Source organism: Corvus hawaiiensis, chromosome 3, assembly GCF_020740725.1.
Source record: "Corvus hawaiiensis isolate bCorHaw1 chromosome 3, bCorHaw1.pri.cur, whole genome shotgun sequence".
NCBI lineage: Eukaryota > Metazoa > Chordata > Aves > Passeriformes > Corvidae > Corvus > Corvus hawaiiensis.
The window spans coordinates 57,270,920-57,287,909 of NC_063215.1; the positions used below are offsets into that span (position 1 = coordinate 57,270,920).

The following is a 16,990-nucleotide window of genomic DNA, read 5'->3' on the forward strand; positions in this document are numbered from 1 at the left end:
GAGTCTAAGCATCTGAATCTTAGCCAGCTGGTGCTTGGCTTTCTTTCTAAGGATATTTCCTAGGCAAAACTGCTGTCCTAGTGATTGCATTTGTGTCTTTTGTCTTTTTCTTTATAAATTTATTAGTGAGGAAAAATTCATCTTAACACAGCATTTAGTTGCTTCTTTTGTAAAAACTTACTTCTTGGATTATTTTTCTGACTGTGGTTAATATAGTTTGGTATTTAAGTATAGTTTAACTTTTAGCTAGTAGAATTAACTAAAGTTTAACTAATATAGTTTAAATTTAAATCTGTTAATAAGTAATCAAGGGAAAGAGAGGCTGAACTAAAATTTCCTAAAAGCAATAGCTTGACAGTTAGGGATTATCTTGGTCTATATGGTTTTCAATCTGGAAAAATAATTTCTTATGCCCAGAAATTTGTTCAAACTTATCATTTGTATCACATGATAGGAATGCTTTCATTTTACATCTGATCTTTTTTAACTTAGGTGACTAATACTTACATATGATTCTTCCAGTTAATTATGAAGGCATTGCCAGAAACCTCACAGTAAGTGTTGTCTTATCTGTTGTTCTAGCTTAATTTCTGCTTACATTTACAGGTATTTTATAGCACTTAGCTGTTTGCTGGGCTACTTCTGTACTTTGGTTCAGTGACAGGATGAGGGGACCTAGTCTTAAACTGCACCAGGGGAGGTTTAGGTTGGACAACTGGAAGAATTTTTTCTAGTTAACAAGGTGGTGTTCAGTCATACTTGTACTTGATGATCTCAGAGATATTTTCCAACTGAATTGATTCTGTGTGTGACCTGTGGTTAACAACAACAACAACAGTAGTTCCACACAGGGGGAGGTGAAAACTGAGTAAGGTGACATCAGTCTGCCTAAGGCTTTGTGTTCATGTCTGTTCACTGTATTGTGTTGCTCTTCCAACTGGAGAACTTGTGTATCTGGACCTTACTAGCTGAGAGCCATGTCAATGTAAAGCTCAGCTCTATTACCAGGACACACATAGGATTTTCTTGCTCACACCTTTTAGATAGACAGCTTTGAGAGAGAATATTGAATTTTTTTTTTGTTGTTCAGTTACAGTTTAATGGATATGCTTTTTTGCTCTGCCCCTGGCTTCTATTCTTATCCCTGCACTGTAATTTGTTTGCCTCTCGTTTGTGCAGACACTGCTGTCAGTGAGAGCAATGCTGTTTGTATAGATGACTTCACTATCCAAAATTCCAATGCTACAGTAGAGATTTTGTTTTGTTTTTGTGTTTTGTGGGGTTTTTTTTCTTTTTTTAAATTATTAATGGATCTTAGTTTGTGGAAAAATTTATTTGTCCCTGAGTGAGCAATCTAAAAACACTTTAAATATCTGTTACCTTCTCTATTACAGAGCTGTAGCTTGTTGCACTAGATAGTTTCCTATCACTTGTGAAATTACTGTGATGTCTTAGTGTAATTCTTTATTAATTCTAAGAAGTACCATTTGGTTCTGTACAGTTGTAGGCCATAAGATTAAAAAAAAGCAAGTTTTGTCCATAATCCAATATTAAATATCTTCTAATAACTATTGAATCCCAAACCAGTCAATATTTGTGATTTAAGTATTCATTCATATGTCCCAGACCTTGTAACTCCAAACCTGGTGGAGTTATATTGTTCTTAGTGGAAGTTATTGCAGGCCATTTGCAATTGATGTGCTTTATAAGAGCTGTGCATGACATAAAATACACATCTCACCAAAATTTCTTTGTTTTAATTTAAACATTCCAGTGCATAAAACCAAACCAGCCTTTCAAAGCTTATATGAAGCAGCTGCTACCCAAGCGTTTCCATTTTTCCCATAATGACCGGATTGAACCGCTGCACTTTTATTTAGACTCCCAATGGCAGCTTGCTCGGTAAGTTACAGTTCTCAGTACTTGACTGTGCAACAAATAATTTCTTGTTTTCTCACAGCTTTTCTCTTCCAAGTGCTTAGAGTTCAGTGATAACTGTTAGAGTGTGATATTCTTGTTTGTCATAGCAAAGGGACTTTGCAAAGGAACAATGCATGCTTTTTTCTGCAGGTTTTGCTGGCCTGGGGAGGCTTAATTCTAAACTGGCAGCCATAGCTATTCTCCCTGCTGGGTATGGAGGTAGTGGCAGGTTAGAAACTAAGGTCCTCACTGTCAGATACTTGAGCACATTTTGCATGCTGTAGGAATTTCCAGAGTGAGTCCATGAAAGCAGAGCATGGAAATAATTACTAGGTTAAATCAGTCTTGTCAGTCATTGAGCTTACTGAGTCCATGATTGTTAGTTACCTTAGGTGTTTTTACAGAAGAATTTACAAGTCCCAGAATAGTGGTATCTGCTATAATAGTATTAATTTTGAGCACCTCTGTGATGCTTCAGGGCTTTCATCATGGAAGAGTTTTCAGTGCACCTCTTCAGTAAGTCTTGTTGTGTAACACTGTAGACATGTGCAAGTTATGCAAATTAGGTTTGGGTTAATAGAACTGTGTGTTTAAATCGTGTGTATGGACCTAGCACAGGCTGGATGTTTATTTTTATTAGACTGTAAGATTCCTGTCTGAATGGTCTAAATTAGATTAGTGTTTTTAGTAAAAAAATATTGAGACTGTACTTATGTAAAGTACTGTAAAGTTGTAACCCAAATGACAGTGAACTGAAAATCTGTTATCCTGAAAACAAATTTTTTTTTCATATATCATGTACTTTGAGTTTAAATTACTCTGATGATCACATGAAAGTTCCAAAGGCATAACATTTGCAGAGAAAATTACCATTCTGATTTTAAAGACATTCTTTTCCCAAGCTTTAAAGACTTCTCATTCCCTACGGACAATCCTCTAAGAATCCTTAAATAGAGAAGTAAATAAGTCATCACTGAATGTACTTTTTGCTGATATGGTTTGAAAAGTGTGAGTTATAAAAACTGTGTATTTTTAATAGAAAACCACTTGAGATTAAAAGCTGCAAAGGTGGATTCCATGGCTCAGACAATCGCTTCCCCAATATGCAGGTGAGATTTAAACTTACATGAGCTTTATTTTTAGCTCCTTCTATTTCCAAATGCTGTATTTGCTGGGTATTGAGTTTTTTGGTTTTTTTTTTTTTTTTTGGTTTTGGTGGTTTTTTTTTTTTTTTGGTTTTGGTTTTTTTTTTAAGATTTGTTATATTATTCCATTTGCAATTAAAGAAATCAAACGTTTATAGGATTGATATTGTGATGTGCTGGATGACCCACACAAATAAAGACAGTCTTGAAATTCTTCTCTTTAATGAGAAATGGGAAGGCATCATAGGGAAACATGAAATCAGATCCTTAGTTTCATCGAATTTGGGGAAGTCACTTAACCTATCCTTTGCCTTAATTTCTGCTATCAATAAAATGAAAGCCAATATTCATAATTTCAAACAGCTGTTTTCAGGATTCAAATCCACAAACAATTGTGAGGTACTTGGAGCTATTACAGTGAATATGTGTAAACACATCTATAAAGAGGAATCTGTGTGTTATGTGGACTTTGTAGGTTTTCTCATAAAACTTGTTTTCAATAATTTTCTCTCTTAGAAGTCTTATTTTTTTTTATATAGTGTTGGCATCAAACTGTTTTTATAAAAAGTCCTAATCTTGTATCAATTTACCCTTCCAGGCTTACTCTTGTTCCCTGATTTGACAATGGAAAACCTGTTGATAGTGTATCTAGTAATGGGTTGCAATCAGCAAGCCACGTGATCCCAAATGCATTCCATCTCTCTCTACTCTAGTTTGACTGTGCAAGTTTTTTTCAGTAGATTGACTCTATTCAAACTTTGTCACACTTGGGATTGCCAGTTCATAGCACCCCTAACAGGTCTTAAGAGATAAAATTTATCCTTTTGTGGCTAACATTATAGCAGCATAACAGCATTTCATACTCTGTAATTACCAAAAATATCAGAAAGGAGGTAGCGCCTGCTCATCATCCCTGCCTCATCTGGTTCAGATTAGGCTTGTTGAGTACATTATTAGTCTGCAGATTTTAGTATCAACTGTTGCCGAATTATGCCCTGTGTTATCCTTTAATCTCAAAAAAAGGAGTTAGGAGTTGAGTTTTTAGCCTCCGTTTTTGCCACACAGCTACGAAATCTGAGGCAATTGCATTGTTTACAAAGAGCTTGGAGATCTCACCGGGGGACATGCTATACAGTGTAAAACATCCATCACTCATTCAGTATCTTGATACCACAGATGTGTGCAATCTGTTTCTTTTCATTAAAAATGAGCTGAATAACTGAGGATAAGTTTTAAAACAATGTTTTTGGCACAGTTGAGTTTAAGCATTTGTTGCCCTTGCCTCCTTGTTCTCATTTGTGCAGCAAACCTTGCAGTATGCTGGTAAGTTTTTTGTGGCTGCTGTGTCAAGTAGTTTGGGGAATTGAACCAGAAGGAAAAGAAGCCAGCAGGAAAAAAAAAAAAAGGAAAGGTTTCTGAGCTGGCAGTATTCCTGGATCAGGTCCAGTCCAGCTCGGGAAGTGGTGTAAGAAGAAAGAACAGCTGCAAACCAGGCGTGGAAGCCTGCAATCCTCCCATTGCTTAAACCACTTCGAGCATTGTTACCAACAGATGTTTTTATAGCCCTAAGTTAAAAGCTTCTAAATTGTTTACAGGATGTGATATGTGATGGTTACTTTGGATAAACATTTCCATTTAATCTTTTAAAGCATTTGAAGAAATTAAAAGGTATTTTCTTAAAAGCAGAGAAGAGCAAGGGACTTGATAAATGGCTAAAGGCAACAATGAGACTGAATTGGGTTTCCTAATACTCTTCTACTGCTTTTTAAAAAAATTATTCTTATACATCTACTTTTTTTTTTTTTTAAAGAAAAATACATGCTTTTGACTTGATATGTACTATGTTGCTAAAGCAAAGATTAAGTTCTTGGAAGAAAATGCCTTCTGAGTATGAAGATAATTTTCATTTCAACTTGTCTTAAACAGAATTCCACCATACTTTTCTCTGTAAATCCTAGGCTATCTTTATTGGTTTTGGACCAGGATTCAAGTTTGGTACTCAAGTTGATCCATTTGAAAACATTGAAGTATATAATTTAATGTGTGGTAAGTACAATGGATGGAGGTAATTTTTGTTCAATATAAAAATATAATATCTTTCGGGCATTGCAAATCTTCTAATAGCAGATTAAGTGTCCTCAGAAACTCATCCTTAAGACTTGCTGCTGATTTTTACAAATCAGCTGTTTGTTTTTCTGAGAAAGGGCCATCTCTTAATGACTAACAGCAGTTTAAGATCTACTGGTCAGGCTACCTTATATATCTCTTTTCCACTGGTCACATTGTGTATTCCTCTGGCTTTTCCAGAGCTGGCGCTTTGACTCACCACTACTAAAAATGGCTACTTCACAATCTCTCTACCATCACAAAGGGAAGCGTCCTTTCCCCACCTCTTTCAAACACAATGTTACTGTGACTCCTTGTTCCTTTGTCCCTTCTTCATTCTGTATTTCATGGTTTTTCCAAAAGTCTGTCACTAGATCTACCACTTTCTGTTCATTTATTCCCCTTGAGGTCTTCACCTGTTTTCCGTTATTGCCTACTTCCCTCTCTTGTTAGAACTTATACTGCTTTTGTGAGAAATTAAGTATTACCAAAGAGTTTGATCCAGAAAATAAACTTATTAGGAGTTCTGCAAATGCTTGAGATCAGTGGCGATATTCAGGTATACCATATCTAAACCACATGTCTAAATTCTTTGCTGGAATAGGAAACAGGCCATTGTCAGGAAGCACATCTCTCTCAGCCTTCTGTGCTTTGCTGTCTTCTCCTGCCATGGTTGATATTGAAATACCTTCTTGTGCCCCCTGAGCTGTTCTGCATATGCTGCATGAGAGGGGTAGAGCACTTACTGCCATCTCTGATTACTGAAGTGAGTTCAGTGACAGATCAGATGTTGTAAGTGCAGTCATTGAGGTTTAGATTTTCTCCATCCTATACAGAAAGAATTAGATGAATAGGATGTATAAAAGCCAGCATGTGAACGTCCTGATATAAAATTAATTGAGGCAACTTACTCAGCCTTACAAGCAGACTAATACCACACTGAACCCTACCTAAGAACATGCATAGTCCCTTTAAAGAGGTGACATTGCTTTTCCTTTTGAGCGTTATGAGCAGCAAGCAGTGAAGCTTTGGCTCATCCATACTTGTAAGCACAATATAACCAGTTGTGTATTACAGTCTTTCTTTCTCCTCCTGTTAATATCACTTGAATTCTTCCATAGATTTGCTTGATTTGAAACCAGCCCCAAACAATGGAACTCATGGACGCCTAAACCATCTATTAAAGAACCCTGTTTACACCCCTCACCATCCCAAGGAAACAAGCCATCCTTCTGAATGCTCTGTGGTGGGAGAAAGAGCCTTTTCAGTGAGCCTTGGCTGCTCCTGCAGGACAGGGGTAAGTACTGAAATGGTTAAAGTCATGGAGGCAGAAGTCTGTGTCGTATTCAAAGAGTGAAACTTTGCATTCTCCAGATGGTTTCACAGTCCCTTACTATTGGTTTCAAAATCAAGTCTTGCTTGGGGTTAGTGAGTGCTAGGCTGTATTTGCGTAATAATTTTTTGCAGATTGCTTATGTTAAGTCACATTCATCTCTAAAGAGCCTGAAAAAACCCCAAAGGAGCTTGATGGGGAAAGCATTCCATTCTTACTTGCTTCATTTAATTATGTTGAAATTTCTCTTCTGTGAATGTTGTATTTGGGCTGTGGTTTTCAAGCCCGTAGATTTGCTTATGGCAGAACCAATTTGTTTCTGCAAATTCCCTGTAGCTCTCCTCCAGTACGTGTCAGTGAGTTCTGTGTATGTATAACTTGCGAGACAGAAGTTACATTTAAGTGTAGTACCATAATACAGACTCATAATATGCTTTGTAGAGTCTCACTGCTTTTCCTTTATAAAATTACAGGGCTTGCCAATAAGGGATTTTCATCAGCGTTTAAATCTTACTGAAACAGAAGGTAAGAACTTCAGATAATAATATAAAATTAAAAAGCTAACAAAAAAAGAAAAAATAGTCATCAATCATTCTATATTTTTAAGCTTCTGAGCAACTCCCAAGTAAATTATATGAAAATTCTTTGAAATACTTGCTGAAACTGTAGTCCAGCCTGGAGAATTTGTGGATGCCTCACCCCTGGAAGTGTTCAAGACCAGGTTGGATGGGGCTTTGAACAACCTGGTCTAGTGGAAGATGTCCCTGCTCTTGACAGGGTGGTTGCACTAAATAGTCTTTATGGTCTCTTCCAGCCCATACCGTTTTACGATTCCAATGTTTTTGAATACAGTCCTCCTGAACCATTTGTTCTCAAATGAATGTGTATCCTTATACAAGTGTCTTTATGGCATATGTGTTATCTGTCACTTTTGACTTTCTAGTACTGAAGTAATGAGCATTCCAGAATGGGAAGCAAAATTGATGCATGGGGAAGTACCCGATAAGAAATCAATGCAAATAATGATATCCATAATGGCAGCATACTTTTAATGAGGCATAAGGAGTATTTTACACATTTGAATTTTTATGTGGTCTTGAGCTGTTACTTCTTTTACTTATGATTTATTTCCAGTCATTGGACATACACATGCCATGTTTAAGCTGCAGTTTGCAAGGCTGTAGACTCGTAAAACAAAATAAACTATTTTGAGAATGAAACAGATAAAACAGCAAGTAAATAAGGAAAACTGTAAGTCAAAATGGAACATAGTCCTAGGTGCTAATGCCTTAAAAGATAATATCAAGAAGATTAGGCTGTCAGAAATAGGCTGATAGAGACCTTGCCTTGTGTGTGTGTGTGTTCATGAAGCCTTGGGTTTCTTATCCAAATAAACTGTATTTGGCAACACCCCACTATAGCTCACTATTAAGAACTGGACATAAATGCCAGTTACTGGCAGGGTCCAGTACTTGCTGCTTATCCAGAGCTAATTCAAGGCTTCTGTTGATTTGTGTAGTTTGTCCTGAAACAGAGTGGATAGAGTGTTCTTGAATGGTTTCCACTAATGACAGGTCATCATTTTAAAATGCGTCCCAGAACCCTTTCAAAGTAAGTCTTTCAGTATTGTAATGCTCATGAGAGCAACAAAATCAAATCCAGTTCAAATGTGCTTTCCCCCAGATGCACCAGGGGTTTTGCTGAAACAGACTCTGCTAAGGATCTCTGAGGGCTTTGCTTAACCTGGCTTTGACGAAGCATGACAAGGCCAGGCACAATAACATATTTCAGTTCTCTTTTGTAGAAAAAGGAACTTAATGCTCTAAACCTACTTTTTTGAAGCAGTAGGATTTTGTCCTGAATTGTCAGTGAAACCTGGTATAGCACTGGTCTTAATAGCAGTAATTTCATTAGGAATTGTATTAATTAAGCATTAATTAGATATAAAAAGCATTGCACAGATGCAAGAATTCTAGTAACCGGCCTAGAAGTTCCTTAAGACTATCTAAAGTTCATTAGTTACTTCAGTTTGCATGTTCTCTCATTGATTGTCATAACTTGACAGTCTGTAAGAACAAAAAATTATAACTGCGTTTTTAGTTTTATTAAAAAAACATGAATTGTTCTTCCCTCATGGGTGGAGAAATAGCTGTCATAATCTTGACATTTTTTTGTGCTTTGGTATTACTGTGGAAAAAGCCCTGCACATTCATTGCTCAATTTCTTTCCCCCTGTAGTACATTTGCATTAATATTTTATAATAATTTGCAGATGGTAGGGACCTATTTAATTGAAAATATACTTTGACACCTTCTTTATAATTCTAGTCATGTAATGATTGAATATACTTGAATTTTTAAAGGCAAAGTAGTGAGTCCTTGCACAGTTGAAAATCCAAATCTAATCTAGTACTTCACTGTATTATTTAAATCTCTGTATTTCTTAGTCTTTTAAATGTATTTTTACATTAGACTGTGTGGTTTCTACTGAAATAGTAATTTCAAATCACCAGAATTGGTTTGTCTCCCATCTAAATGTTACATAGAAGCAGATCCCACATTTTCAAATTGAAACACAAAGTCAACAAAGACTTTAACTTTTCAACTTAAATTTATCTCCTGTTTTTAATGGCAAGAGGTTTTGGTTTAAATATAGACTGTACATTTAAATGTTTGTTTTATACTGGCTTCATCACTTAATTTATTGCCTTAGCATAGAAACTGTACCTTTGGTATAATAATGAAATTTTTTTATCCCATTAATGTGACCTCTGTTTTATTTGGCAATTGAAAATAAGGCAACCTTAGGTGTGTAAAGAGGAAGGAGCTGACAACCAGTATTAATTGAAAAGTAATAAGCACTATTTCTGTTGCAGTTAAGACGACAGAGGAACTTAATTTGCCCTACGGACGGCCCAGGGTTCTGCAGAAAAGACACAATTATTGCCTCCTTTACCATTACCGCTATGTGAGCGGGTACAGCAGGGACTACAGGATGTCTCTGTGGAGTGCATACACTGTGGGCAAAGACGTAAGCATAAGAAGAAATATTAGAAGCAAACTTGGAAAGTAAAAATCTTGAGTGTCAGTTATTCCTGAAGACTTCTTATATCTGCTCATGATATGAAAGCCACCATGGTGGTGGAGTCCATGGAGGTGTTCAGGAAAGGACTGGAATTGGCACTTAGTGCCATAGTCTAGTTGACAAGGTGATGATCAGCCAAAGGTTGGGCTCAATGATCTTAGGGGTCTTTTTCCAGCTGAAATGAGTCTGTGATGTTATCTCCCAGGGGAACTAAGTTGAACCACATAAGATATAAAGTGGAATTTTGTGTGAGGTTTACTATGCTAATAAGGATTGGCTTTGACTCTTCCATTTCTCAGAGTGTGAAACAGTTTTTCCTCCAGATTGAGCAGATCCACCAGGAAGTGAGGACTCCATTGCCATTGGTATAGAAGCCCTAGGAGACTGCATAGGTCTGCTACAGCAGTCTGTCAGTATTGTCCTTAAAAACTAGCCTCAGTGTGGATTTCATAGTCTTAAAGCAGTTTGTAATGTGGCAGGATGCTTTTGAAAAAGTAGTCTCAGGACCATCTTGAGCTATTCATGCCCTCATATGATCCTTCTCTCCAAATATAATCCTGATTGGGAAAAAAAAAAAAGGTCAGTGAAAATAAATCAGGTCTTTGTGGTCCTAAATCCTATGCTTAAGATACACCTGTTCATGCAGAGCACTGATCTGATGAAGGAAAGTTTTTTCAAGTTGGCCTTTCCCATTCAGAAAAAATTTAGGAGCCAGATCATGCTTAAAAGGAATTAAGATAGTAGAGAATACTTTTAATCTGATTATCTGGGAATCATAGGTTTTAAATAATGACTGTCATAATTAAATTTACCTAAACTCTGGCAAGATTTGCTTGATCCTGAATATTTTGAGGTTAGTGACATGAAGCAACCAGTTACTGTAACAAGTGGCCCACACATCTATCTGTCAATTATGTGAGTCTGTCTATCAGTCAGTAAATCAGATTATCTTTAATGGGCACCTCTAGATTTGGTTTTGGAAGATGTTATAATTGGCTAAAATGTTTCAGTTCCATTCACTTTATTTCCAAGGTATATGAAGTAGATGGGAGGGCTTGTTTTCCACTGACAGAAGAGAAACAATTCTTGCATCTTAGTTAAACCCTTCACAATCTTAAAGGAAGATGCAGCTAAATATTTAGAGTTCTGCAGTCCCTCATACTGAGAGAATTATTGTAAGTCAGCATTCACAATGATACTTTCTTCTTGTTCAATAGGACAAATGGGTTTCTTCTACAGGAGCTGCCTCCAGCTGTTTACACAAAGATGCTCGTATTTCACAGAATTATAACCAGACCTGTTTGTTTTACAACAATCATCCTCGCCTAACTTACGGATTTCTTGCTCCTCCAGGTAAGTACTTTGCCTTCATTGTATAGCATATCTGATTTACATGATCTGTAATGTAGCAGGTGTAGTTTTTTAGGTGTTCTCGATAACCAATCAGAATGCGAAGCAGTAGCTGCTGAGTTGTTGCAGTTCACTTCAGCATATGAGAAAGGAAAACATTTTAGGTGCTTCAGGTATTTCAGCATCCAGTGGATTGTCCAAGGTCACTTAGTACTTCCCAGAAGTTTTGAAACTTACCAGGTTTCTGAAGTGGCATCTCTCAGAAGAAACTGGGAGGAACATGTAGACATTAAGTCCAGCAAACTGGTAAATTACAAATTCACTTTGTGTACCTAGATAAATTGTTTGTGAACGGATGCTGACCTGATATGGAGGTATTTTACATTGACTCTACTGCACAGAATACCAAGTAGAAGGTTATTTAAATATCCATGTCAAATGTAGTTTGCACAGTTTCAACAGAATCCTGTCTTTAAGCCTACATTCTACAGTCATGGAAAGTTTGCCTGATACTCATGACTTTTATTTCTTTCCCCACAATTCAGAAGCCTGTTCTGATATTTTTAAATCTCATGAAATTTGCCAACTGTATATCTGACAAGTGTAATTGCTGCTGCTGCTACTAAGATTATTTATTTTAGATGGAATCCAGCATGTAAGTCAGCACTTACACCCACATAGGTTTTGGAAAATAGAGTTAGGTCAGCTCCATCTTGATGTTATTACAATGATCACTAAAAGCATGAAAATGCAAGTTGAAAGTAACAAGTCCAAGTAATTAATTGCCCTTTTTGGTTTCAGATTTTATGACAGATGCAAAGAAACCTCACTATGATGCCTTGCTTAGCAGCAACATTGTGCCAATGTATCCTGCATTTAAAGGTATTTTATTTGTATGCATATTTTATGTCCACAGTTGAATAGAAGAAAGACTGCTGGTTTTTACTTGCTTCCAAATCATGCAAATGGCCCCTGGTTCCTGAGAGAGAGGGAACATGAGATGTTTGTCTGAGAGAGAATAAGTATGTACCTGGTGAAAACGAGCAACAACTGTGATACTTCTTCTGGAAAAAAAGAGATGTCCTGTTTTGTAATGGAATACTGTTCAATTCTTAATTGTAATTCAAAATATTTTATAGGTTAGATACTTTCCAGCTCATAGGTGTGAGTGTACAAGCTAGCCAGGCCAGCTTGATAGTGGGGCAAGACACAGGCAGGCATGGTCTTCTCTGGCCTTTCCTCCTCTAACCTCTCCATGGTTTGGTTTCCAAGGAAAGAAACCTAAGGTCCCAAGGGAGTAGCATCACTATACCTCAGTCAGGTTTGTGGTTAGGGTGACTGTGAGACCACAGTATTAGGACACACTGCAGTGAATGCTGCTGCCCAGCTGGATGCAACCTTTAACAACAGCAAATGCCTGTAGAATTTGTTATTTTCCTAGCTAGTCATGTCTGTCTATACTCCACTGAATACTCTGCAGAGTTGTGTTAGCAGCTTCTATTGTGAAGGTTGTTTCCTGATTCCATTACTGTGTTTCAGTCTTATGGAACTACTTCCATCAACACCTGCTACCTGAATATGCTGCAGCCAGGAATGGTGTCAATATAGTCAGTGGTCCTGTGTTTGATTATGACTCTGATGGGCTCTATGATACCCCAGAAAAGTTGAAAAGGTGAGAACCTTTCACATTGTAATCCTTTGTTTCTTTCCTCCATTACTGGTCTGTTAGTAATTACTATCCTCGATCAGAAAGACAAGCAAATAGCCCTAAGCAGAAAAGTAGGTTAAGAAAGAAGTAACAAGCACAAAGAGAAAAATGCACCTTCAAAATGTGCCATCCTAAACCTGAAGGTGGAGTATAAGAGAAGCTGTTGCATGTGGAATGATGCCCACCAGCCTGAAAACTTAGGACACTGCCATTGCCTCTAGGAGAGGACAAGGCAAGGGCTTATCCCGGGTGGCATGATTGATCATTCCTGAGCTGGCAGTGTTCCAATACAAGTTGTGGGTTACACTAGTTAGCAAAACTGGTTCAAGCTAGCAGACAGATGGTTTTTGGGACTCAGGCTGAACTCTTCATCCCCTCTGGAGTTTTACATATTTTTATGATAATGATAATAAATCAGTTTATTGTTATACCTCATCAAACTTGTTACTTAAATCAGCCTTCAAGCCAAACCTGATTTGCAAAAATAGTAATCAGGAATTTTCCTTCCAGACTTAAGCTTTCTTTGGACAAAATAGACGAATTGCTAAAACCGAATATCACTGAATGCTGTCATTTGATCTTTGTGCAAGTATGATTTGGTGGATGTAAATTTTTTGTATTTCAGATACCCTGGTAATTCAGAAGTTCCAGTTCCAACCCACTTCTTCATTGTGCTGACTAGCTGTAAAAATACTTCTGAAACTCCTCTGGAGTGTGAAGGGTCTCTAGATGCCTTGTCTTTCGTTGTACCTCACAGAGAAGACAACAGTGAAAGCTGTGCAGTAAGTAGTCTGTTTGGTTCCCATAAACATCTGAAGTCAGGCTGAAGCTTGTTTTTTTAGATATCAGTGATTAACTAGTTAAAGCCTGTAAAAGTGGTGCAGTCTACATGATCATCTTGAGAGAGAAGACAATATTTTTGCAAATGGAATTATGTCAGAGTCTGTGAATATGATCAAACGGGAAAAAAGATCTGTTCAAAGAGCAAAACTTAGAGCTAGCAGAGTGGAATCAGAGTATGCAGAGACCATCAATGTGATACATACACAGACTTCTATCCATTCAAAAGCTGAGGATGAAGAGCTTCTAAGAGGAGTCACCCACAACAAAAGGTCAGTGCTAAGGCCAAATGCATTCCCAGGAGGAAAAGACACAGATGTTCCTGAAGAGCACTGGTTGCTTTTAGTTCAGGTACCTTGGAATTGTTGTGGGAATGCACATAGCTACGCTCCATACACACCAGAAAAAAAGGGAGGAAAGTGTATAGACCTATCCTGCAGCAAGGAATTAGAGTCAGGCACAGCTCTCAGAAATATTTTTATCATACAGATGATTGGTAGATGCTGGACCTAACTTGCCATTCCCCATTATTACCAGTTGGTGCAGCTACAGGTTTTGTATACTTGAGGAGGTAACAGCAAGTATTAAATTCAGACAAGCTTCTAACTGTGTATAATCCTGCACACTCCGTTACTGGTTTTTGTTTTTATAAAACACCAAATGTCTTTTTTAGTAGATTAAATACATCTCAGGGGGAAAAAAAAAAGTTTTACAACCCGTTTTTTTTTCCTCCTCTGCCCCAATAGGATGGCAAGTCTGAGTCCATGTGGGTTGAAGAGAGAATGAAGTTTCATACGGCTCGGATCAGAGATATAGAATTACTTACTGGACTCAGCTTCTATCAAGACAGAAAACAGCCAATATCTGACATTTTACAGTTAAAAACATATTTACCAACTTTTGAGACAATCTGATTTTTCCTATGGAATGTTGTTATTGATTTCACAACTGATTTGTAAATAGACTTTTTTAATTAACGAAAACTTTTTTTTTAAAAAAAATAAGCTGGAACTTTTATTGAGAACTCTTGACCAAAATGCCAGTAGAGAGGAGAGTGGGTGCCATATTTGTATCTCAGGGACTCCTGATGGACTATACTTGTGACACAGGATGGCAGCTCCTGTCATTCCCACTTGGATGTGGTAGAACCATGTCCATTACTATGCTAACAGCATTTGGTCATCATAGTCTGAGACACGAACACAAATGTTATCTTTGATATGCACTGGAGAGGGAGAATTTTATAAAGTATGGTTTATGATCAGTATTCCACTTTAAAAATGCAGATAATTAGCAAATACAGTTCTGGGAAAGAACTACATTTTTGGTGACCGTTGAAATCTAAACAACAGCACTCTTCTCATTCCAGTTTTCCTTGAAGTGTGAATTAAAAAAACAATGCAGTGGTATGGTGCAAGAAGCTATACTGAGGTTAGTAGGACTGGTAACTAAAACTTCCCCCACATGGAAGAGACGCCTGGCTACAGGAGATCCGTGGGCTGGGCAGCCTTGGTGTGTTGCTGCCCTCTGATGGCTCCAACACTGATGGAGAATTAGATGCACAGTTTGTATGTTGTTCATGCATCCTCTGAATGGGTGGGTATAGGATGCATCAAGTCACCTGTAAATGAGAAGAAATTATTTTAGGAATATGTCTGAGCTCCCAGGAGTAATTATCTTCAAACTAAACTTAGATTTGATTAAAAGACTTTGCTTTATTGAAGTAAAGATGTGTTTCTCTGTTTGGTACATGTTTTTGTCAGCTGTGGTTTTGAAATCCCATTTTTGAATGCAGATGCTGTCAGAGATGCGAATTCTGAAGAAGCACGTAGTGACCTTTCTTGGAAGCTTTCAGGCTACACAAACAGCTGCTACAGGCACTCAGGAGTGGAGGAACTCCCTCCTTTTCCAGTACACATATTATCACCTTTGTAATTCTCCCACTCTCTAAAGCTGATGACCCAAAATTGGCTCTGTTATGTATAAAATTTGGCATAGTCAATTTCACATTTATGCTCTTCTCATTTAAAAAGGAGAAAATACATCACGCACAAGTATGTTAGAAGAATGAAGAGCCTGTAACTGAGCAGAGAGGCATTTGACCTTATAGCTTGGTTAGGGCATGTTGAAGGCTGGATCCAGAGCCTGCTGAAGTCAGAGGAAGCTTTTCCCATTAACTTCAGTTTGAGTGGGCTGAAATTCTGGGACCAATTTTTCTTTTAACCAAGTGTATTTTCTTGATCTTATGTTATGAGCATGATTTTTTTTTTTCTCAAGTAGTTTCACTGTGTGAAGTCTAAATGTGTTGTAGCAACCTCACATTACGATAGGACTGTGACAGCATTATTCAGTGTAACTGCTTTGTAAAGTTGCCTGTGACAAATAAACCCATCAGAAGTACTATGTTGTTTGTGACCCTTTCTGTAGCAACTGTACCAACTGGTGCAGTTAGAGAGCACAATATTTTTGGGGGGGAGGGATAGGGATTGCTTCAGTCTTTGCTCTATGAACTGAAGATAATTTCTCCAACTGTAACATTAGTTACATTTATTGCTAGGAGAGGAAGGTAGGGAGAAAGATGGTCCAGGTGTTAATTTTTTATTTTTGTTATTTTTTACAACTAGTACTCTCTCCTGAATGCAAATAGATATGTTGACATCTTAAGGTGATGCCAGTTTCCATTAAGAGGCAGGGTCAGCCTAGCTCCGGGATAAAAATGGAACCAGAGAATCTTCAAGACTTCTGGTTTGATCTTTGGTTTTGGAATGGAAAGCAGTTGTGAAAGTTATTATGGTCATCAAGAGAGGGCAGGAGCTAAATGGGGTTTGGGATGTGGTTTTGCCAGAAATTGACAAGTCAAATTGACAATGAAGAGAGTTACTCTCATTTAATGTTAGCATAAATATTTCTGCTGATTTAATTTCTTCTTTGATTTTTAAAGACATTTGTAATGGTGGTGTCAGAACATATGAATAAATGCTGATGCTAGTCCTGGTATCCAGTGGCTGCCAATACCCCAGGATGATAGATACTAGGTTGTCTTTTTGAAGCCTGATGGGCCCCAAGGAGCATCCTACAGCCACCATCAAACTCCATTCTGAAAAAACTCAACAGTTTTGTCCATCTGGAGGTAAAATGTTTTCTGTTTAAGCTGGTGTATGGTATCAGAGCTTGTCCTCGTCCATCCAGGACAGGGTTCATTTTTGCAGTAGCCAGGAGAGGCATGGCCAGGACCATGAGGTTATTCCATAGCACCTCACTCCACACAGAGGTAGAGGGAGGGAGGTTGGGTTCCTTCCTGCTGGCTGGTGGTGGGGAGCACTCATGTGCGAATCACTTGCCTGTCTTGTGCAGTCTGTTACTAATATTGTTGCTATTACTGTTTGTTTTCTTATCTCATTGCTGTTTCCAGTAAATTGTTCTTATCTCAACCTGCAATTTTTACCTTTTGTGCCTCTAATTCTCCTCTCCATCCTACCACAGGGATGAAGGAATGGGGGAGTG

The 16,990-nt window shown here is 37.6% G+C and overlaps 1 protein-coding gene across 3 annotated transcripts in view; it reads left to right on the forward strand.

Moving 5' to 3' along the window:
• The window catches only part of ENPP1 (ectonucleotide pyrophosphatase/phosphodiesterase 1), a 52,810-nt gene extending 36,924 nt beyond the window's left edge, over nt 1-15,886 (forward strand). For all 3 annotated transcript variants that reach the window (XM_048297643.1, XM_048297644.1, XM_048297645.1), the window contains 12 exons: nt 523-554; nt 1,775-1,902; nt 2,960-3,029; nt 5,024-5,111; nt 6,293-6,468; nt 6,978-7,029; nt 9,380-9,534; nt 10,806-10,941; nt 11,740-11,820; nt 12,478-12,610; nt 13,272-13,428; nt 14,233-15,886. In XM_048297643.1, the coding sequence (XP_048153600.1) occupies nt 523-554; nt 1,775-1,902; nt 2,960-3,029; nt 5,024-5,111; nt 6,293-6,468; nt 6,978-7,029; nt 9,380-9,534; nt 10,806-10,941; nt 11,740-11,820; nt 12,478-12,610; nt 13,272-13,428; nt 14,233-14,400 (1,376 nt within the window). In that variant the 3' untranslated portion in view covers nt 14,401-15,886. The remainder of the gene's footprint in view (nt 1-522; nt 555-1,774; nt 1,903-2,959; nt 3,030-5,023; nt 5,112-6,292; nt 6,469-6,977; nt 7,030-9,379; nt 9,535-10,805; nt 10,942-11,739; nt 11,821-12,477; nt 12,611-13,271; nt 13,429-14,232) is intronic.
• The last annotated feature ends 1,104 nt before the right edge of the window (nt 15,887-16,990 follow it).